The 23,866-nt window shown below is 35.0% G+C and overlaps 2 protein-coding genes across 3 annotated transcripts; both read left to right on the top strand.

Moving 5' to 3' along the window:
* The first annotated feature begins 2,968 nt into the window (after positions 1-2,968).
* LOC136219401 (dihydroxy-acid dehydratase, chloroplastic) lies at positions 2,969-10,206 on the top strand. The gene is made up of 14 exons (XM_066006794.1): positions 2,969-3,591; positions 4,229-4,300; positions 4,520-4,567; positions 5,399-5,553; positions 5,633-5,827; positions 5,900-6,011; positions 6,132-6,201; positions 6,305-6,363; positions 6,459-6,582; positions 6,656-6,726; positions 8,500-8,601; positions 8,904-8,984; positions 9,391-9,549; positions 9,798-10,206. Exons 1-14 carry the CDS (start codon positions 3,043-3,045, stop codon positions 9,846-9,848), a joined length of 1,848 nt encoding a protein of 615 aa, XP_065862866.1. The 5' UTR covers positions 2,969-3,042; the 3' UTR covers positions 9,849-10,206.
* A 4,763-nt stretch (positions 10,207-14,969) lies between these two features.
* On the top strand, positions 14,970-21,907 carry LOC136219402 (uncharacterized). Of its 2 annotated transcripts, none has more exons than XM_066006797.1 (9): positions 14,970-15,185; positions 15,938-16,953; positions 17,310-17,946; positions 18,048-18,134; positions 18,652-18,891; positions 20,055-20,152; positions 20,917-21,013; positions 21,108-21,203; positions 21,296-21,907. In XM_066006797.1, exons 2-9 carry the CDS (start codon positions 15,950-15,952, stop codon positions 21,356-21,358), a joined length of 2,322 nt encoding a protein of 773 aa, XP_065862869.1. In that variant the 5' UTR covers positions 14,970-15,185; positions 15,938-15,949; the 3' UTR covers positions 21,359-21,907. The 2 variants fall into 2 exon arrangements, with proteins under 2 accessions (XP_065862869.1, XP_065862868.1); XM_066006796.1 differs by having other exon boundaries at positions 14,971-15,185; positions 17,307-17,946.
* The last annotated feature ends 1,959 nt before the right edge of the window (positions 21,908-23,866 follow it).

Below are 23,866 nucleotides of genomic sequence, written 5' to 3' on the forward strand. Positions count from 1 at the left end.
GATATCCGTTTGTTAACTTTTAAACCATAGAGATTGTACTTGAAAATCGGTCAAACCACAAGGTTTATTTTTATACTGGTGGCATGCGCTATCCGGAGGGCCATTTTACGGATGCAGTGGACTAGTTACTATATCACTGCCAACATGTTAGTTCACATTGTTGGTCCCTTGTAAGACAGTATTAGTTCCAAAGGGGGTGAATGAAACTAATAGGTAATTTTGGTGTTTTATAAATTCACACTTTGTTAACACAAGACTCAAGAATGCACAATAATTGGAATCAGAGACTTCCTTAAGGTAGACAGAAAAACTTGACTATCTTTACGATTCTGATTACAATTATGACGTTCCGAACCAAATGTTAAGCTTTAACAATTGAAGAAATATAATGCACTGCTTAAGTAGTAAGTGGTGGAACAGAAATAAATAGGAATCTTTATGCAATGACAATTGTGACATGTAAGTAATCAGAAGCAGTAGGTCAAAGTTTAGAAAATAGTTACTCAGTAGATTTATCCTAGTTCGGCCTCCAGCCTATGTCCAGTCCCCAGAATACCTTCTTCCGGCTTTAATCCATTATAGCACTCTTTCAGAGGTAGAGCACAAACCTTATACAAAATAGACAGAGCCTCTGTAAAGTACCCTCCTTTACAATCACTCAACTATCTATACTTCTATTGCTTGCCTATAACTAAGCAACAGAGCTTCCGAAAAAAATATTATGAACAATGGATTTTTTTTTACAAGAAATACAATGAAGATCTAATCAATATCCTTGGACGAACTAAAGTAAGAACAATGCTTGAGTGTTTGAATATTGCTTTTGAAGATTGATTTTGCTTGAGAGCTTTTGGATTTCGTCGAATTGAAGTGAACCTTACAAGTTTCTATTTATAGGCAGTTGAAATCAAAAGATCTGTTTGAACTTGAAGTTATCGTTTTGATAGAACGGAGGTTGTCCCATTTGCTCCTGACACCCTTTTGTCTAGTAGGTGAAAAGGTCTGCCACACGTCCACAACTTCAGTCTTGGGCCGTGTAATTATGGCGCCTTTCTGCTGCTATAGCATAGGTACGTTGATCTGACGTGCCCACTGTGTCATTTATCTTTTGGATCAAACATTGGGAATAAGCATGCCAACTGTTGATTTCTTTTAACTTGTGGACTCCGGAAGCAAATAAGGTCTTCCGAATCAATGATTAAGCTTTGTTTGGTGATGTGGTCCTCCGGTACAAAATAAGCCTTCAATGTTTCTCAAGCCACTTCTGTTTTTCTTTATTATGACTTAGATAAAAAAACACTCAACGCACAAGATTAGTAAATACAAATCATTTTTAGCCTTAGTTTGTTTATTGGGATTCTGATTTATTAATTTTTGTCACATTCAAAAACTATGTAGAAAATCGTGTTTCAACACGCATGAGTTAGAAGCAGAATAACACCATCTAGAATGAGAAGAAACTAACGCCAACTGATGTGTTGCAAGCTACAAGATAGCGGGTTAGCGAATGGAAGGACTGTCGACATGTGACTGCTCTAGTTCAACCTGATGCTTCTCCTAATCGACTCTGCTGGAACAAACCAAAGCCTGAGTTCGACAATACAACATTGACGGGGCAACTTTTCAGAGTGATAAATCTTGCAGGTTAGGTGCAGTAATCTGTAATGAAAATGACATTTTTAAGGGATGTGGTAGTTGGGTTGTGAATGATAGTTTTGATGCTAAAATGGTCGAAGTTCTAACTCTTCGAAGAAATATCCAGTGGATCATCTCGCTTAACCTCATTAAAGTCTCGAGTTTGAAATGGATGTAAAGATTGTAGTGGATAGTTTGTCCTCAAGTCGACCGAACCTCACCAAAATTGGTAGCATCATCAATGGCTGTAAAGCCTTTCTTGTCGAGTCTCCAGACTGCTCAGTCTTGTTTATCTCTAGATTAGCGAATGAAGTAACTCACTTTGTTGCTAGACGTGCTTCATCCAATGTTAATCCTTTTTTGTTATCATTTCCTATGTAATTTTAAAGAATCTCTCTTCTTGCTGATTATCTCTTTAAAAAAAGACATAAAGCCTAATTGGGTCCTGAACTATAGAGTAAAAACCAATCAGCCCCTCATTCTATTCAAATCAGCAAAATGATTCCTATACTATTTGTTGGATGGTTAATCAACTCCCTCTCTTAACTGCTATCCCTTCTTCTTTATTGCTTCTCCACCGTCTTGACCTGCCGGAACGGTTTTGCAGAGAAAAACAGAAAAAAATAAGCTACATTTACAATGTAGGCAACAACACCGGACCAAGTTCTATCAAATCAATCAAGCAAATCATGGTTTCAAATTCATCCATCCAAACACTATAATTATTAGCTAAATTTAAGAGAAAGTTCAATTGAACATACAACTAGTCTTAATACATCCATTGCTTTATCTGACAACCCATGAAGATATGGAAAAACATTCAAGCTTGTTATTGATTTTCAGCAAAATATCCATGGTTTTCAATCAATTATTTTAATTTATCACTTCAAAATCCACCAAACCTTGTAAAATTCTGAAGCTGAGATTAAAGAAACTCTCAATTGCCAACTGAAAAGAGTATGCAAAAATTGAATCCTAGACTTTCTCTATTTTCCCCAATTCGAATCTAAAAATCGAATAACAATATGCATCATCTTCTAAAATTGTTCTGGTGAAGAAACAAGAGAGAAGAAGGAAGAGAAGTTAAGAGAGGGGTTGATTAACCATCTAAATATAGTATAGGGACCCTTTGCTTATTTTTTTTTTGTAGAATGGGGGTTTAATTGGTTTTGCCTTCATAGTTTAGGGCCCAAATAGGTTTTATGCCAAAGAAAAGAAAACCCTAAAACCCTAAAAGGAGGTAAAAACAAAAACGAGAAAGTCAAACAACACTAGCTGAACAATGACGGTGACGTGCACGGTGCACCTCCCCTACGGTTATTTCTTCCTACATTTTCCCTTCCCTTTCCGATTTATCTTCCTCCCCATTTCTTCCGTTTCCAAACTACAATCATCGTACGCGCCACCATGCAATCAACATTTCTTTCTCCACGCGCCACCCCAACCAACCCCACCGCCACTTTCCACGCTCCTCTTACTCTCATTCACTTCCCAGCACGCCCCTCCTCCCTCCGCGTTTTCGCCCAATCCCCGGCTGTTGTAACATCAGAGCCTCCGTCAGCAGCCTCCGCCGTAGCCCATAAATTGAACAAATACAGTTCTCGAGTGACCGAGCCCAAATCCCAGGGTGGTTCCCAAGCAATCCTCCATGGCGTGGGGCTTTCAGATGAAGACATGAGTAAGCCTCAGGTAGGTATATCTTCAGTCTGGTATGAAGGGAACACCTGCAATATGCACTTGCTGAAGTTATCGGAGGCTGTTAAGCAAGGAGTGCAAGAGGCAGGAATGGTTGGATTCAGGTTCAACACAATTGGTGTTAGTGATGCTATCTCTATGGGGACTAGAGGGATGTGTTATAGCTTGCAAAGTAGGGATTTGATTGCTGATAGTATTGAGACTGTCATGAGTGCTCAGTGGTACGACGGTAATATCTCCATTCCTGGCTGTGATAAGAATGTAAGTGCTTTTCCTCTGGTTTAGTTTCAATTTGGGCATTTTGAATTAAATAAGCTGTGTATTTGAGTTACTTTGGTAGGTATTTACGACCTTTAAATGTTGATTGCGCGCTAGTGATGTTGAAGCTCTTTATTCGGCGCCGTCGAATGCTTAATTTTCTATGCTAAAGTTACTATTTTTCTTCTCGAGTATTTCAGCCATCTAGTAAATAATTATTTATTGCGTTGCGTTCCAAAGTTTGTTAACAACTATGCCTGGATTCTGAGTTTTTCTGGCTTCCTTCTTCTCTTGGGTTCTGATTAGAATTTTTTAGTCTGTTTTATGTTTTGAAGATATAGTCTTCTGAGTGTTTCTTCTTGCTAGAGGATTTTTGAAGTCTTATCTCTTGTCACTGGTGCAAGAATCAAGTTGATTTCTTTGCCTTTGGAACATCTTTTAGTTTGTTTAGTGTAGGTGTTTGTGGGATTGTATATTTCTGTATATGTCATAATGCATTGTTGTTCAGGAGTTATTTTTTAATGTTATGGGAAAACATGTTATATATTGCATTCAGTTCTGGTATATTAGTTTAATGTTGAAGAGTTTGTTTCCCAAAATTATGCAATTGCTTTGAATTTGCTTCTTTTGATTCTTGTAGATGCCAGGTACAATTATGGCAATGGGGAGGCTCAACCGACCTAGCATTATGGTTTATGGCGGAACTATAAAGGTGTGGGATATTTTGCTTTCCTCCCAAACTGAAAGTCCTAATGTGTTTAAATTCAACTTATGATTCTAATTGGATTACGTGAATACCCTTTTAAACATTCATCAGAAAGCCAATCTACTTCTTTATCCCCATCAAACTTTCTAGTAAGGTTTAGATGTATTTTGAATATGTTCCACCCTAACTGGTAACTTATGTACTTCTCCACATTTTGTTTTGCAGCCTGGTCATTTTAATGGTCATACATACGATATCGTATCTGCCTTTCAGGTTTGTGCACCAATTCTGTTTTGATTTACTTGTCCATGCTGATTGCATCTGGTTAGATTTTAAGTCCATTTACTGTGTGAACTGTACCCTCACTCACTTGTTATCTTTATAATCTTTATAAGGGCTCCAGTCACATGATAGACACTGAATTGTTGAATTTTTATTCAATAAATTAATGCACAGACAGCTTCATATATTTGTCCATTAACGTAGTTCATAATTTTTCATATTTGGGGGCTGAAAGTGTGCTTGGTATGAGAATATAGCTATGCATCTCAGTATATCTGTCCAGAAATAGCTATTATTATTGTATAAATTTGATATGTGTGGGATTGTCAACTTATTTATGGTTTCACAATCAATATACTTTTAGCATAATTGATATCCTAGTTACTTTGTGGTGAAGCTCTTAGCCTATTGGTTGAGAGCTTACCTATGACTGTAGAAGTCATGGGTTCAAATCACATGGGGTGGGGTGGGTCGGGGGTTTTCCTTGTCTTTAATGTAATTTTCTTTGTTTAATGTAAGTGCATTGCGCACAACTTTATAAAAAAAAAAGATATCCTAGTTACTTTGCTTGTTTGCCTTTTGCTTTACGCTAGGAGTTAGAACATGAGAATGATGCTTAAACACTTTGATTTCTTAGAAACTGGAAAAGTTCAGTAGCTTGTTTCTGATATTCTTATCGGAATCCGAGTAATATCAATATGAATAAGCTTAATCCAAAATGCCAATAAATTTTATTCAAGAAGCAACAAGTTTCATCTGTTTATTTTCCCTTTTCCTGTGAATAATCCTTTTCTTTCATTTTTAATTTACTCCTTGTCATAGGTTTATGGAGAATATGTTAGTGGCTCTATAAGTGATGATGACAGGAAAAATGTGGTCCGCAACTCTTGCCCTGGGGCAGGTGCTTGTGGTGGGATGTATACAGCTAACACTATGGCTTCTGCGATTGAGGCTATGGGAATGTCCCTTCCTTACAGGTCTGCAAGTTGTTGCTGAATCATTTAGATCTTTATTTGATAACAATTTCTTATGCTATTTATTTGTTTTTGCTTGCAGCTCTTCAATACCTGCTGAAGACCAATTGAAATTGGACGAGTGCCGTTTGGCTGGGAAATATCTTCTAGAATTGTTAAAAATGGACTTGAAACCAAGAGATATAATCACTCGTCAGTCACTACGTAATGCAATGGTTACTGTCATGGCATTAGGTGGGTCCACCAATGCCGTGTTGCATTTAATTGCAATTGCCAGGTACATAAAAAAAATTTCCCATTGATTACTAGTTATTACTTCTTCATATTGGTGCTGATGATGTGCTGGCAGGTCTGTTGGACTGGACTTAACTCTTGATGATTTCCAAAAGGTCAGTGATGAGGTCCCGTTCCTTGCAGATCTAAAGCCTAGTGGCAAATATGTGATGGAGGACGTGCATAAGGTGCTTCTTTAAAAAAATATTATTTTTATTATTATTTAGTGTTATCAACATAATAAATTGTCTTGCACCAGAGTTATCCAAATCCCTTTCTTGATTTTCTTACAAATAAATCTCGTATAGATTGGAGGAACACCCGCTGTACTTCGTTATCTTTTAGAGCATGGTTTTGTGGATGGGGATTGTTTGACTGGTACGATGAATTCTATGAACATCCTTTTGCGTGAATCAAAAGTTTCTGTTAGCAATTTCTCATGCTATACTTTTAACATTAATTTGATACATGTCCTCTCCAGTGACGGGGAAGACATTAGCTGAAAATGTGCAAAATTGCCCACCTTTGGCTGAGGGGCAGGTCCAGTGACATCCTTTTAATCTCATTCTTTTGTTGCGGAAATTTTGTATTGTGGGAGAAAATAATTTCTTTCTTGAAACACTTCTATTATGCAGGACATAATAAGGTCATTGCAAAATCCGATCAAGAAAACAGGTCACATACAAATATTACGTGGAAATCTTGCACCAGAAGGTTCTGTGGCAAAAATTACTGGAAAAGAAGGACTATATTTCTCTGGTACTATTTTCTGCTCTTTTGCACCTATCCTATATTCTATTGGGAGGTGGAATGATATGACATTGTTCTCCAGGTCCTGCACTTGTCTTCGAAGGAGAGGATACTATGCTTGCAGCTATATCTGAAGATCCTATGAGTTTTAAGGTAAGCATATAAGTGACCGTTGATGCATGCTGTGCCTTTTATCCCATTAGAGTCACCAGTTCTGCAAAATTTGAAAGTCAGGCCCAAAATTTTGGAAGGCCTTCAAAGAGTGTTGAACATTGTTTTAAGAATGACTGCGTACTTGTATTTGTTCACTCTTGTATGCAATTGCTATTGAAGCATAAGGCTGTACTTTTGGGAAAGTGATAGAGAATTAGAGTAAAAGGGTCAGGCCTTGGGTCTATTCAAGAAAGCAGAATAAAGGACATGTGGCTCATAGTGAGGATAGAAGCTAGTTACATCATGGGATTAGTGTGAATCAGTTATATATGGTACAGCGGCAGCTGGTAGAGGTCATGATGTGATTTCTCTGTTATTCTTTCAACTTAGAGCTTGGGCAGCTGAGATCTTTTCTCTGCTGATTATCCTTTTTCTTTGGCTTGGCTGAGTATCTTTGCATTGGTGTATTTCTGATGTTTTGGTCATATTTGGCTCCAATCAATCAATAAACTGCCTCTTATTCTCCATATTCTCTGTTCTTTATTGTTATCTCCTGTTGTGTTTGGCATTTTAGTTTTCAGAAAGTAACAGGAACTTATAGATTTGAAGTTTTCCTTTGGTTCTATTAAAACTAATCTGGGTTACTTAGATCACTTTGAAAAATTAGTTAGTTATTATTAGGAAATCTTTACTCGTCCTTACTTTGTCATTGAGAAGTTTGTGATGGACTCAACTCTACTTTCTGGGGATTTCAATTGCTGGTTATCCTCTATTTTCAATCTTGGCTGAAAGCTCTTATCTAATGGTCCTCCTGCAGTATCAGAGGGATCTGGACCGGCACTATTGTTAATTTGCTTTTGGTGAGACAGGGTGAAATTGCTTGCTAGGCATGACTTGAGAAATAGGCATTTGATATTTAGTTCTGCATTTTTGTAGTTGATCTAAACGGCACATGAAGCAAGTATCTTTTAGAGCAAACCTTCTATAAATTAGTTCTAGACTATGAAGCACTGATACGGGTACGGCAAACGGCATTTCTAAAAAATATGAGATATGGGTACCGCAAATTTTATATATAATTAATAATATATATCATTTATAATGAAAAATTTAAAAGATACATAAATATATAAACCACAAATCACATTCATAAAGTCATTATAAAACCACAAATGACAAACATAAGTCATTATAAAACCACAAATAACATCTATAATATTAACTAACAAGTCATATAATCCTTATATTTTTAAAGTTTTTAAATTTGTTAATGAGTGTTAGGTTGATATTGCTTTATTTAATTTGTTATATAATCCTTATATTTTAAAAAAAACCCTACAATTTTTAACTAATTAATTATGAAAAGTATACCTGAAGTATCCTCGGCGTATCCCCGTGTATCCTCTAATTAAAAAAGAAAAAGAAAAAAAGGGGATACTTCCTAGCTGTATCCCGCTGTATCCCCGTCGTTGGAGTATCGGATATGTGTACGTTGACCTCTTAGAAATATCGGTGCTTCATTCTAGAGCACTTTCAGTTACATCTTCCAGCTCTGTTGATACTGGTCAACAGCATGAAAGCCAAAAGAAGTTTAGTTAGTGTGTGAAAAGCATCAATTATCTGCAGTTAATAGTTGTTAAGGGTGTTTTAAGATATTTTGTATAAGTTCTAACTCTTATTCATGTTAGTGTTTCTGTGGCTACAAGATTTTGTAATCACACATGGAATTTTGACATCAAGTTTTTTTTTTTCCCCATATATGTTCTACTATAGGGAAAAGTAGTTGTTATTAGAGGAGAGGGGCCCAAGGGAGGACCAGGCATGCCTGAAATGCTAACCCCAACAAGTGCAATCATGGGAGCTGGTCTGGGGAAGGTATGGCTATATTAATTCTATTTTCTTTCTGATTTCTGATCTTCTTCTGTCAAAAATTGCTTGCAGTCACAAAATATTTGTGTTTTTTTAAGTGGGAAAGGGACCCGATTCTTTGCGAATCATAACAAATGATCCTCTTTTGTTTTTCTGAATGCATTAATCTGAAAAGTTGACATTTATTTGAGCACAAGTAGGCTTTTGCAGCCAAATGTATTTCCTTTGTATGTGATGTAGATATCTTGTATCTGCATTTTCTGTTTTAAATGTTGATTTCATCTGGTTATTTTGGTGGGATATTGCAGGATTGTGCATTGTTGACAGATGGTAGGTTTTCAGGAGGTTCACATGGATTTGTTGTTGGTCACGTATGCCCTGAAGCACAGGTGTCTCTTTTTCCATAACTTGTTATGAAATTTTGTTGCCTTGTGTATTTTATATTATCGCGCGGAGCAGGTTTCTATGCCTTTGTTGCTGGTTATATTACATTTTATCTAAAATGGTGAAAAGTAAATTGTTTTAGCACGCCGCTGAGACGATACTGCATCAGGTTTATGGGGACACCATCTGGCTTATTTGAATCTGTTATCAGAATTGCATTATTTACTGTTTTGTTCTAGGAAGTTTGTGTTCCAAATGCATCTAAGTATGGGTTATTTTTTCACAAAGCCTGTCTATGAAATTTCATAGGAACTACATGTTGCTTCAAATGTGTGTTTATACATAAACGCTCCGAGTAAATTGCTTTTCATTTGAAATATTTGTTAAGTATTTTGTGCTTCTTATATTCAGGATGGGGGTCCAATTGGTCTTGTTAGAAATGGTGACGTGATTAACATCGATGTCAGAGAGAGGAGAATAGACCTGCAAATGACAGATGAGGAAATGGAACAGCGAAGAAAGAATTGGACTCCCCCTCCATATAAGGCTAACCGTGGAATTTTGTACAAGGTAAAAAGTTCTTAATACCCCTTTTTTTCATTAAAAATAATTTATTACCTATAAGTTGTTGGTTGGAGTAGTTTAAAGCTTCTTCCCCTTAAGCAAGGCCTCAAGTTCGAGCCTAGTCTATGGCAAAAACAATGGTTGAGAGTTTTGTTTCTCTTTGAGAGTCCTTCCCGGCTTGAATCCAGAAATCAGATTGTAAAACACGAAAAAAGAAGATAATTTGTTGATATTATTGTCTTGTTTATTTCCAGTACATCAAGAATGTGCAGTCAGCTTCCAATGGGTGCGTGACGGACGAGTAGAGTAGTGGACTGGACTGGACATGCTTTAGGAGTTATAGAGTGTGACAGAAAGCGGCTGAAGCTGCTAGATTGGGTAATTTGCTGCGGCTCTTTTTAGAGTTTTTGTATGTATTTATTTCTTGGTCTGTGCTGTTCATTCTTAGGTGAGAGGAATAATTTTGTTTCTGGTAAATTGTGAAACTTTGATCATTGTATTGTGCTTTTGTAATGCAACTTCACACAGATTAGAAGTTATAAAGGTTGCGAAACAGAACACTCAATATCATGTTGTAGGGACGAGCGAATTTTCGATTGAGATGGTCGGTCGGTTGGATCAGGGATTATCTTTTATGGTAAAATCATGAAAGAATGAGAATCATCTTGCTTATATTTTCACCGTTCATTATCATTTGATATGATAGAATTGATTTCTCTTATGAGGCATTTTAGAACATGAATCTAAAGCATGGATGGAGATAAGGCAACATAAGGATACTAAGGCAAAAGGCTGTTTTGATAATTTTGATTTTGGTGGGATTGAGTCATATATAAACTTTTTTTGAATATAATATTTGGGGTAAATTACACCCATGGTCTTTGAACTTTGTATTTAGGCCCCGCAGCTTTCAAACTGGACATTATGGCTCTTCAATTTTGCATTTTACTAACATAATGATTCTCTTTTTACAGTTGATTAAGTTTAAATGAGTGATGACGATTTTAAAAATGTAAAAATTAAGAATTAAAATTGTTTAGAACTACAATTTTCATAGAACAACCATTTTTTATTTTCTAAATCACTATTTTTGATATTCCTCTTTCTAAGCAGTCATTTTTTTTATCAAACAACATTTAAATGATCTGAAAATCAAAAATTTAATTTCTTAGAATATTATTTTCACAAACTCTATCATATCATAAGGCATTACATGCTACTTATCAACATTAAAAGAGGTAATAATATTATGGCTTAATACATCATTTGCTTTTTGAACTTGTCCAAAAAAGTTGATTGGTCTCCTGAACTTGTATAAAATGTTTAGTTAGCCCCTTGAACTTGCATAAAGTGTTTAGTTAGACCTCTGAACTTGTATACAATGTAATCAAGTGATCACTCGGTCATAAAAAAGTAAGTTAAATGTGGAAGATGTATTCCACGCATCTTAGAATGTTATTACATAATTAAAAAATATATTAAAAAGGAAGTTATTGCTTGCTCAAATATACAAATTGTCTTCTCTAATATTAGAACCGTATACTCCGATTTTGGTCGTTTTACTACTCGTGAAATAAATCTTCCGTATTTAACTTACTTTTTTTTTATGACCGAATGAGCGTTTGATTACATTATACACAAATTCAGGGGGCTAACTGAACATTTTATGCAAGTTCCGATGGCTATCGAAACACTTTGAAAGTTCAAAGGGTCAATCAAACTTTTTGGACAAGTTCAGGAGGCAAATGATGTATTAAGCCTAATATTATTAAAATGCAAAGTTTATGGCCTATGTTGGATCAGTGTAAATTACTCTAAAATTTGTATTTATCAACATTTTATCAACATTAAAAGAGGTAGTAATATTATTAAAATGCAAAGTTTATGGCCTATGTTGGACGAGTGTAAATTACTCTAAAGTTTGGTAAACAAAGTGTTATTTGAAATTTCCAATTTTATTAGTTTGAAAGCAGTTTTGTTAATGTGTGATATGGTTATAAAAAAATTGTAATTTTTTATTTATTTCGAACAGTCTGAATATAATTCCAATTCCAAATCATCCTGAATAATGTTATTTTAACTCGATAAGATGTTGATACATAACTATTTTGGACGATGAGATAAAAAATTAATCTAGTGGTGAAAAAAAAAACAAAATAATCATAGTGTCTATCATGATTAGAGCTGTAGAAATAAAAGATTAGAGTTAAATAAAAAAAATCCGAATAATCCGAATAATTAGATGTCTTATAATACTTCTTACATTTTTTTTTTTTGTTTCTTTTTAATAAATGGAGATCCTATACTCGAGGGGTAATCAGATGAAGAGTAAGAGATTTTTTTTTATGATTATTTTATTTTTACTCAATTAAATTTATTTCGTGAATAATCTCTAGATTTTTTCCCCCCGTAAAAGCAACTGGTCTAATCCTTTCTTCTAACCACAAAGTTCTCTTTTCCTGTCGTTCCCATGCCACTTCCATTCTTTCTTTTCTTTTCATTATTTTCTCTCATTTCTAATTTTCATTCTTTCTCTCATGTCTATGTTTCCGTTTTAATTTTTTAACTAGTATTGTGTCTACGCATTGCACACTAGATAAAAAATTTATACAGAAATTCACCATTTTAATATTTTTTAACTTTATATCATTTACATACAATAATATTAATATTTTATTTTAAAATAATTTAAATTTAGGCTTAATACATCATTTGCCCCGTGAACTTGTCCAAAAAGCTTGATTGGCCCCCTGAACTTGCATAAAATGTTCAGTTAGCCCTCTAAACTTGCGTAAAATGTAATCAATTAATCACTCGGTCGTAAAAAAGTATGTTAAATGCGGAAGATGTATTCCATGAGTCTTAAAAAAAAGTAAAACGACCAAAATCGGAGTATACAATTTTAATATTAGAGAAGACAAGTTGTATAGTTGAGCAAACAATAACTTCATTTTTAATCTATTTTTTAAATTATGTAATAACATTCTAAGATACGTGGAATACATATTCCGCATTTAACTTACTTTTTTACGACCGAGTGATCAATTGATTACATTTTACGCAAGTTTAGGGGGCTAACTGAACATTTTATGCAAGTTCAGGGGGTTATTGGAACACTTTGAAAGTTCAGGGGGCCAATCAAGCTTTTTGGACAAGTTCAGGGGGCAAATGATGTATTAAGCCTTAAATTTACAAATGGTAAATAAATTAACAAACACACCTTTATAATTACTTGATAATAGTGTTTGAAAATTGTTGAAGTTATAATCTATTGTCCATGTTGAAATGTTTGCAATGGTCATTTCTTTCCGTTCTTTTACAATATTTTTTCTATATAATTTTGCAATTTTAAAATATTTACTACACTTTGTCGGATTTCTTTTTCACCAAATTCTAGCTCTCTTTAAAATTCTCTTTCTCATACTTTTTAAAATCTTTGATAAATCCATAAATTTGAAATAAACATGCATTTCTTTTTAAAATTTGTTTTGTTTATGTAGTGGTTTAGAGATTTAAATACTATGTTAATTATTACAAAGAAAACTTAAATGTGTTATAAAAAAATTTCAGTTATATTGGTTTTAATGCTATTTATTAAAGTTTTATTTTGAAATATGCTATTTATTAAAATTAAATGAATGGATCCTTACATATTTTATGTCGTTATATAAATTTTTTCTATTGGGATGTTTTGTAAGTTATTTTTTTATATTTATTAAATATAAATTATATTAGATATAGTATTTTCAATTTTCCTTTGTTATTATTTTGACAACTCATAAAAAAGGTATCTAAAACTCTCCTCATTAATTCTCTCTACTTCCACTATTATATATAGTATATTGTTATTATTTTGACAACTCATAAAAAAAGCTTTCAAAACTCTCCAAATCAATTTCCTTCTTCCACTATTATATATAGTATAGATAATAATAATATTAATATTAAATCTATGATTAAAAAATGAGAAATGAACTTAAAATGATAATAATAACATAACATAATTTACAATTGAAATAAATTTCATTGTAAGTATAATGTTTCAATACCTCTTTAATTATTTTCTTCAATATGTCTCCAATTTCAATAAATAATATTGTGTGAAACTTTATATCTATTCGTACAAAAAAAAATATATAAAAATAAAAACTATAATCTATATAAGTTAGATAAAACAGTGAAAATTGATTACATAAGGATACCAATAAAATGATAAAAATTAATGTAAAGATCAATTGAAAATTAAATGAATTGCAGTATAATAAATGCAAAAACTAACACCAACAAAAAAAAAAATGAAGACATCTCAAAATTTAAACATGAAAAGGTAAACATACCTCTAAATAGTACAGTGAGCAACAAAATGCAATTCAATAGAAAGGGAAAATCTCCTTTGGCTATCGATGTGGCAATCAGAATACTACATGACAGGGAAACAAAACAACTACTGTTGAAATTTTACTTGAAAGACAAACTTGCAATTATTTAACTAATCCTTTGTTTAGGAGGAAGTTAATGGAGATAATGGAAGGTTAAATATCACGTTAACCTTGTTTGGAAGTTGTTTTAGGAGAGTAAATGAATGTTAATGAAAGTTAAATGTCTACTTCTTTTAACTTCCAAATTGAGGGTTAATGGAAGTAACGTAAACTTCATTAAAAAAATTATCTCTGCAGAGTAAATTTAACTTTTTTTTTCCCTCCATATTTAAACTCTCAAACGAAATTAAACTTTTAACATTATTTACATTCATTAAATTCTCAAACAAGGTTAATTTTTAACTTTCATTTTTATCATTTTCATCATTTTCCTTTCCTTTCTATTGCCTCATTTAACTCTAACCTCCGTTATCCTCCAAACTCCCAAACAAACGCTAATTTCTTCATCATTTGTTGCTTAAATTTTAACTGAACTAGAAACAATTAACTCTGCTTCTGCTGATTTTTCCATGGAAATTCGGAATGAAATACAAACCAGTGAACTCAAATTAGGAAGATCATAGATACACATAAGTAACTAATCTGCTAGGAATTACAACAACTTCTCCTCCTTTACTGTTTCAAAAAAAATTGGTTTGCAGTCACAAAATATGAAAGTCGCAGAAACCAAATTCAAAAAATAAACAACATAACTTAAAAAAAAAACAGAGAACATGAAACTATAGTTTGTATTTAATGATTTTATTAAATTTTAGTGAATAATTCTTCAAGTAACAATTATATAAAATTAAAAACCAGTTATCGAATTTGATAAAATTAAAGTAAAAGTATGGATTTATGATACGTTTAAAAAGAACATGAGATGGGAGAAGTTAGTTAAATATAATTAATAAAATTTAATAAAATAAAAAACTGAAGGAGTCCAATATTAGTCGTGTGAGTACCTGGTCCAGAACTACCTAAATTGGGCTTGGAACGAATCAATTGTGGCTACAGATGTTTAGTTTGAAATTACGGGACCGACCCAAACCCGGTAAGACCGATCCGTAACGTCCCTGAATAGACCGCCAGAGTAAGAGATCGGACAAGACGGCATGGAATTGTACTGCAGAGACGCTTCCCTGTGAACCGATTTTTTTCATTTCGTATTATTTCTTGTTCTTGGCGACGCATTCTTCGATTTTAACCCAAGATCTGTATCAGGTGAATTTTTCTTTCATTTATTATTTTTGCAACTCATAGATTCAAATTATTCGATATATTTTTTATAGTTTCAAGTTTCAAGATGTTTGAATAGTTTTCCCTAAAAATTAAAAATCTGTTTGATATCAATTTAATGTTTCGTTCATTGTTCTCTAATCTGTTGTCAAAATGTTTTTTATTTGATTTAATTTGAATAAAAATGTCTACTTTCTTTTTATTTATTTTTCTTAATTTTTTTGAATATTATTATTTGGCCATTTAGGGATTGATGATTCATTGTAAATAGAAAATAGAATGGTGGTTTCACATATCATGATAATATGCAGTGAATTTTTTTATCTGGCAATGAAGAAGATGATGGTCTTCTGGTAATAATTTTATCTGTTACTGTATATTTTTTCAAATGTAGGAAAGTAAGTTATTCAATTTGGATTCAACTATAGCTATCATGAATTTGATGTGATTATGTACAAATTTTGTGCCATCACTTGCTAACAAGGAGATGATTAGGTCCTACTTTAAATACAAGCGTTTGAAGCAAACTCTGGCTAGTAACTAATTTGCTTTTAAATGTGTGGACTTTTGGTTCTTCCTTCAATATTTGGTCCATTTGTTTGTTGGACATTGATGTTTAGGCGTGTTCAATTTGTCAGTTGCTCGATTAGTATTTCAATTATGTTTGTTTATTTCGGTGATCATTAAGTAACTTGTTCTTGATAAAAATTATAGACTGAAAAGATTCTTTTTTTTAGCTGGCATAAAGTATGGAGAACATGGACATTGATCAGGTGGTGGATATACCTGATACTCCTGATAGGGTAGTGGTACAACAAATTAGCGGTGCACAATTCATAAAAGAAAGAAATTCACCGGTAGCTGGTCATTCTAGAACGTCTGATTTTAGGACCAGAGAATGTCTGGATGAGTCAAAGCCTAGGAGTAGGCTGGTCATTGAAAATGGGTACAATAGAAGGCTACATTTAAGTCCTCGGAGGGTTTCTCTCAAGATGGATGAATCTGAGCCTCGTGATAACTCTACTGCTTTTTCTTCCCAAAATTTTCCCTTGTTTAGAAGAGGAGGGATGGTAAATAACTTTAAGCCTGAATCTCGACCTTTTGCCGCTAGGATGCAACATGTAGACAAAGGGAAAGCTGAGTGTACTAAAGTTTCTTCCAAATCACCTGTATGCATAGATGAGGATGCGCTATTTAACATGGCTTTATCATGTGGTGCATCAAAAGCTCCGCGTGCTGAAGGGAGCAAAGATGTTCAAGTATCATCTGTAAATGGATACTCTTTGCATTCTTCCCCTGTAATATCCAGTAATGCCTTAAAGGGGAAGGAAAAGGTTGACTTCAGTTCATCTAATGGCTCTGGTTCAGCAATGAATCATGGAAGAGGGACTGATTCCTCTTGTGACCCTCAGCCTAAAAGTGGAAAGCAAAAGTATCCTTCTTATTCATCATTTTCCTCACCAAGAGTCACTGGGCAGAAACGATTGGTGCGAAATGGGTGTATTTCTCCACATAACATAGTCTCCAAGACACAAAACCAAGCTGAAATTCACCAAGTTGATTCCAGCACTGATCGAAAAGTTCACTCCAGTAACATGGTTTCCAATTCTTTGTCTGAGGTACCTATTAACGAAATAGTTGCTGAAGAGAATAATAACAAGACTGGTTGTAATAGAGCTAGAGGAAAAGGAGTGATGATTTATCCTTCTACATCAAAGGAGCATGACAGAGAACTTACTGATGTGTCTACCAGGTAATTTATCTGCAAAGAACTTCTCTTTTTTGGTTGGACGATATACTTTTTTTTATCTCTCATTAAATGGACTGTTTGTTTATTTAAGAATGGACTACTGGATCTTATTGAAATATGTCACTTCCTTCTGAAACTTTGAAATATTCCGTAGGTGCTAGAGAATGTCATTTTGCTGAAATTTTAATTTTAATTTTATTTTACATTTTTCCTAATGCCAATCCTCTTTTGATCCTGCTTTCTCTTCTTTGGGATATTAATTGGTGGGTGTCTCTTCCCTATATTGAACTAGATTTGGCTTCTTATTCTTTTGAATACCGATATCCTGATCCTGATAAGATACTATGTTTCTACAGCAGAATCAGGAATGATCATACAGCATCTAAAGAAACCAATGATGGCAGAAGGGACCTATTATTAGATGGCTGGAGAAGTACACGGAACCGCTCCAAGACAATATGTCATGCAGATGATCATGATGATGAAGTCTTTGTTGACACACCACAGGAAATCAGAGTGACCAGAAGAAATAATGGGAACGGAAGTGTTATAAAGACTGCAAGGGGTGGAGATCAACGTGAGGCCAGAGCAGCTTCCAGGCTTGTGATTGGGCACAATCAGATAAGTCAACCACAACCCATTGGGAACATACACACCAAAAGACAAAAGAAACATGGATTAACTTCAAGAAGCCAAAATCAAGGCTCTAAAGCATTTCCAGAAGACTCAGAAATTCTGTGTCTTGGGTCATCCGAGGAGTCATCCACCGCAAGATCATCTAGAACCTTAAATGTGCAGCGCCAATGCATTTTGGATCCAATCTATGAAATTGATGAGCTAACACCTGAAACGAGAACTGACAACTCTCATAGATTAGGTTCTTCGAATGATGAAGACGAAGATGCCAGAGCAAGACAGGTGGAAGCTGATGAGATTTTAGCCCGTGAGCTTCAGGAACAAATGTACCATGAGTCACCGATATTTGGAGGCAGTGAGGTTTGTCCTAAGTGGATTATCTTATTCCCTTTGTTCTGAAACCATCTGTTTAATCTGTTAGACACTTAATTCATCAGCCTTCATGTTTGTCCTTTTAATAGGTTGATGAAAATATAGCATGGGTACTGCAGCAGGAGGATGATGAGTTCCCCACTGCTTTCGTGCCAGATAACTCTCTATCACAAGCTGTAAGTATGCCTTTTTTGTTGCAGTAATTTATCTAATTTGCAGCAGCTTGTGTCAATGATGATGGCAACACAGTTATTAGGAAGACCTATAGTTCATGTATCTGATTTGGAAGTAAAGTGTGATGCTGGGCAGGAAGGAAGTTAATGAACCACCATGAAATCTATACTTTTTCCCCTACAAATAGCTAGAAATTCAACAGTAGATTCTAGGCTCCACACCTAACGCTAGAAGTGCATGCATATAGGGATCCAATTGTGTCAGACTTCTTGTAACTGAAGAATAAGATGAGATCCTAAACCTGTAAGTTCTGGATTCAGAAATCATAATAAAGACAAGGTTTGGGAACCATTTCATAATAAAAATCTCAGCAAAATTGTAAATTACTCTTACACTGGCTTACTAAGAGCACTTTGATTAACTATGAATAATGTTTTGTAGAAATAGTATGATTCCATTTTGAGTAATCTTATTGTTACATTTCTTACCAAAAAAATCTTATTGTTTCATTTTGTGTAGAGAAACCCAATGATTCGTTCAAATAGACAGCCCCAGCCCCAGCCCCAGCCTCAGGTCTCTCGGTATCGTGCAAATAGAAGAGGAAGCCAGGTTCGAGTTCCTACCACTAGAACATCACAATTGCGGAGTCGCTTGTTCAATCGCTCTCCTGCAGGGATGCCTAGATCAAGTGGTCGCTATCGTACAGGAGTATCTACACTAAGGAATTTCCAGTTTCCTTCGGGCATGGATATAGACATGGTATTGTTATTGCTCTGGATCTCATATTTCTATATATTATTGTGAACTCAAGTAAAATGATGGTACATTAGTTTAATTAGAGCTGATAGCCATATTTGGTTTGTTGATCGTATCCTAGAATACATCTATTTCTCCACCCTTCAGATTGATATGAAGTTCTATGATACTTGTTGAGAAAAATAGAGAACTATTTGATAAATTATGTCCAGTGGTTAAATGCCACCTCTGTTCTCATATACTTGCTTCACCATCAGAAGGGATCGCCTTTACACCATTTTAGCCCTGTCTTGTTTTCCGCATAGCTACTGTCAAGTCAGTTATTTTAGTCAAACATTATCATATTCATCTCCCTCTCCCCTTTTTTACTTATTGTGTGCTACCACCATCATTTTAGTCAAATATTGTGTAGGACAGCCTAATGTTACGAAGATTAAAAATGAAAGGCAGTGGATAGCTATTTGCAGTTCGTAGTTCGAGTTATGATTGCATATTCATTAGTTGATTTGGATCAAAATTAGGATGCTAAGCCTGACTGGATATTGTACTTTGTCGAATAAATTAAAACAGTTAACTACTGGTGACCCCTAGCAATTCATCTTACCTCCTTGACACGCTCAACAACACAAAACAGTTGTAGAAAAAGAATATAAAAAAAGGAAATATAGAATGATTGGTCTTTATGTTGCTGCAGGCAATGTGTTGAAGCCATTATTCTTACACCGAGGACAAAAGAATTAGTCAATATATAATCTTATTCATACTGAAGCACCCCTAGTCAAAATCGATATAAGCTTCACGTTGATTAATTTCTGCTCTCTTCTGACGCCGAAGCATGCTAGCAGTGCCTGAGTTTTACGACCTTGGTTTACGATGAGCAAACTATGTCCTGAACTCTGTCTTTTTGATGCAGTTTCTTGCTTGTCTTGTTTATCTATGTCTCCTATATTATTTTATATAGGAGAGGTGCACCATTCTCCCTCCATCTTTTGCTAATTGCCCACTATTACTTTGGTTGGGTCTTAAAGAATTTCAGAAAAAAGCGTTATTTTTGTTCGAAGAGTCTAAGTCCTGGTTTACCTTTTATTGTACCCTCGTCTTATGTTCTCTGTGTATTCAGTGAACAGATCAACTGGTAGGCACTAATTTCTTCCTTTCCAATGCAGAGACTTGATATATTGGGAGCATTAGAGGATGCTGTTGGGGAATTCAATGATTTGAGCATGACAGCTAACATCCATCATGTTCAGCGTGATTTCAACGAGTAAGATTTCTCTCCGCCGTGAACTACTTTTTCCAGGAGTATACTCGAATAATCAATGTAATGTAGAGGTCAAGGTTCACTGGAACTTGACTCGAGTTAATTGACTTATATTATCTGAATGGACTCTAGAAAATTTGTAATTTTTATTAAATTCAAAATAGAACTCAAAATTGGGAAATTTAACGTATGGGGAACTACCCACTTCCTTCTAAATTCATGATGATGCAGAATAAATTTGAACTAGGAATCATGCAAACTGAGCATGTCGGCTAATTTAATTGCTAAGATGCAATCGTACTATTTGCTTCCTGCCATACCATCTATTCTAGTCGGCCTATGTGTCAGCTCTAGAAAGGCCCCACCTTTGTGTAATGGCTGTGAGAACATGCGTGAATGCATATATTGGCTCTTATATGTCAAACTGTTCCTTCATTCACATTGCATGTTCAATTAGTATGTTTATTCAGGAGCCACATCTGATGCATAATTAATTCAAAATACTTGGTAAGGTCTTTTCTTGAGTTGCCAGATAAAACAGAAAATGAAAATGACGAATGCATATCATTTTGATAATGTTTGGGATTATCTTTGGTATTTTTGACTGCCAATTTCTTGGATTTCTTATATGAACATTAGCGAGACTACTTCTCAAAGGTTACTATTTGCTGGTGTTACTTATTTTTCTGTCTGCTACCATAATTCTCAAATTTATTCCGTATGCTACTCTTGCTCATCTTTCTGTCATAATATCTTTCTTGCTGTAGAAATGATTATGAAATGTTGCTGGCCCTTGATGAGAACAATCACCAACATGGTGTATCTGTCAATCGAATTAACACTCTGCCTGAGACGGTGGTGCAAGTAAGTTGAATATGGGGCTAATATTTACGTAGCAGTTGCTTTTTTCTGCATAAGTTCTCAGCGATCTGTTTTATATTTATTGATTTGATTTCAGACTGAAAACTTTGAAGATTGTGCGATCTGTCTAGAAACGCCCGCTATTGGAGAAACTATACGTCATCTTCCTTGCTTCCACAAATTTCACAAGGAGGTATAAAGATTCTCACTAGTTCTCAATTTAAGACGCATGCCATTTATTTCAAGTCATTGACGAATGATTTTTTGTTTTTGTTTTTCTTTTAGTGTATCGATCCATGGCTCAACAGAAAAACATCATGCCCTGTATGCAAATCATCCATAACTTGATTTGCGCTCGCAAATCCTAATGATTCAGTTCTCAGAGCTACTTCAATTTAGGTCAAATATAGAAACAGCTCTTTTAAAAGGTAATAATAGATATAGTTTTGTCGTCCTGCCTAGTGGAACGTCGTACAACAGACTAGGGGACAAATGGTCATTTCTGTTAAATTTTGTATGTCAATATGTTGAAGGAGTCGTCCAATTAGTAAATTCTGGTATAGATGGTGTTACTGGCATTGACACTTTCGGATTGATTCTTGATCTCGCCTTGGGCTTAGCTTGTAGATGTGTTTGAGCTGAACTCAGCCTTGTTATTCAGAAAAGGGTCCGAGACCATCGATCCGGGGTGATATAGGCTTTTGTAGATGAATTCCTAAGTGCTATGTTTCCTTTTACTAGTATTTAAAGATTAAGAATGAGGATGAAGATCTGCATCCTCAATTTTGGTGCAGAATGAGGTTGATTTGATGTTATGGTATGGTATGGGATACATGAATATAATTGTTTATCATTTCTGAAAATCTCACATTTATTAAAAGTCAAATATTACGTTGATTCTTGGCAAACAATGCGATGAAATTCAATTTCTGATGTAGATTTAGAAGCTTGACTGATTGACATTGATAATGCTCTTTCAAGTTTTAGAGAGAACGCATTATACCCTTGAGGGTTTAACTTTAACAAGGATTAATTTCAAATATTAGTATGCAAATCGTGTTATTTTCATTCTATATACACGTCATTGTTATCATTAATAAATAACAAATCAAAGGCAAGTATATACATGTGAAAATAAAAATAAAAATATATTTTGTGTTCTGCATATATTGGATAAATAAAATTTTAAAGACGAAATAAATTTTAAAATCAAAGTGTAAGCTAGTAATGCTTTTGGCTATTGGACTTTTACCATCTAGGGTGTAGCAAGAGATAAAAGTTCAAAATCAAAATACCTTTTCCAGATTAAAATGTATTTTATCTTATTAATTTGAAAAAATAAACATCCTGTCATTCTTGATACTCAACTTTTATGTATTAAATTCTTGATTTTGTAATTTATTTTATTGATATATTAGTTATTCATTATATGTTAAGCATTTTAAATCAGTTTTAGTAATCACACTGTATAGGGGCCTTGCTTAGTTTTAGTAATCACACTGTATAGGGGCCTCAAGCAAGGGGACCTGCTGTCCCTGTACCTTTTCATGCTTTACTTGGAAAGACTGAGTCACTTAGTTATGGAAGCCGTTGATGGTAATCACTGGAAGCCAATTCAAGTCTCAAGGGACGGGCTGCCTTTCTCTCATCTCTTTTTTTCATACGACATTATCCTGATGTCTGAAACGTGTCTCATTAAGCATATTCTTTGATGTTTTTGCGACTCTTCTGGTCAATGGGTAAGCCCTCTTAAATCTCGTGTTTTCTTCTCCCCTAACAATGAGGCAATTCAGAGGATGAACTTGGTATCCCCATTACTCAAGATATGGGAGTGTACATGGGGGTGCCAGTCCTGCACAACTGGGGAACCAAGGAGACGTATAAAAAGGTATTGTTGATCGGGTTAAGGCTCGATTAAGTGGTTGGAAAGCAAGGAATCTCTCTCTGGCTGGCCGCATGATCCTAGTAAAAGATGTGTCTTCGACTATCCCAGTTTACACGATGCAAATGACCTGGCTGTCTGTAAGTGTCTTGAACAACATTGACTTTGCAAACCGTCAATTTATTTGGGGTGAGCAGGCAGACGTGAACAAAGTCCACCTGGTCTACTGGGATCGGCTATGTAAGCCGCGAAAGGAAGGAGGCGTTATACTTCGGAAAGCAAAGGATACAAATATGGCGATGCTTGCTAACCTGTGTTGGAGGCTGGTCACGGAGCAGGAGACCTTGTGGGTCCGTGTTCTAAAGGGGCGACACGCCTGTAATAAGGAGGGTATGGACATTATCTCAGAGAGTTCGAAACGGAGCCCAGTCTAAGCGAGTATACTGAAATCTGCAGAGCTGTTCAGGAGTGGAATTGCTATGGCAGTTTCGCGTGGGGACAAAACACGCTTCTAGCAAGACAATTGGTTGGCGAACGACGTTATGGGTGGTATACCTAATCAGGAGGTCAATGCCTTTGTCGACTTCTACTGGTTACCTGAAGGAGGATGGAACTGGGCTCATCTCTAGAATATGTTACCTGAGGTTGCGTTGTTTTGGATTGCTTCAGTCGCGTTATTCCCGAAGAGTCTCGAGGAGGATCAGTTCGTCTAGAACCCGTCGTCGAGTGGATTTTTTCTGTCCGAAGTTCTTATCAGTTGCAGCGAGAAACCGGTCGGGGCTCTAACACCAATCTGCTCGCTTCTGAGAAGTTCTGGCAATGTATATGGAGACTGGAAGTCCTTAAGAGAGTTTGATATTTTGTGTGGCTTGTGCCTCTTGACAAGATTCTCTCCAATGTCAATAGGCAGAGACGACATCTAGCAGGTTCGGCCAATGGTTTGAGTTGTGGCTTAGCGGAATCCACTTTACATA

Source organism: Euphorbia lathyris, chromosome 2, assembly GCF_963576675.1.
Source record: "Euphorbia lathyris chromosome 2, ddEupLath1.1, whole genome shotgun sequence".
NCBI lineage: Eukaryota > Viridiplantae > Streptophyta > Magnoliopsida > Malpighiales > Euphorbiaceae > Euphorbia > Euphorbia lathyris.

Excerpts from the sequence above, each read along its gene's own strand:
- LOC136219402 (XM_066006796.1), top strand. The coding sequence starts at position 15,950 with ATGGAGAACATGGACATTGATCAGGTGGTGGATATACCTGATACTCCT. Across the intron at positions 18,135-18,651 it reads ATAACTCTCTATCACAAGCT|AGAAACCCAATGATTCGTTC; the intron begins GTAAGTATGCCT and ends CATTTTGTGTAG. Across the intron at positions 21,204-21,295 it reads TCCACAAATTTCACAAGGAG|TGTATCGATCCATGGCTCAA; the intron begins GTATAAAGATTC and ends TTTTTCTTTTAG.
- LOC136219401 (XM_066006794.1), top strand. The coding sequence starts at position 3,043 with ATGCAATCAACATTTCTTTCTCCACGCGCCACCCCAACCAACCCCACC. Across the intron at positions 4,301-4,519 it reads TTTATGGCGGAACTATAAAG|CCTGGTCATTTTAATGGTCA; the intron begins GTGTGGGATATT and ends TTTGTTTTGCAG. Across the intron at positions 6,727-8,499 it reads AAGATCCTATGAGTTTTAAG|GGAAAAGTAGTTGTTATTAG; the intron begins GTAAGCATATAA and ends GTTCTACTATAG.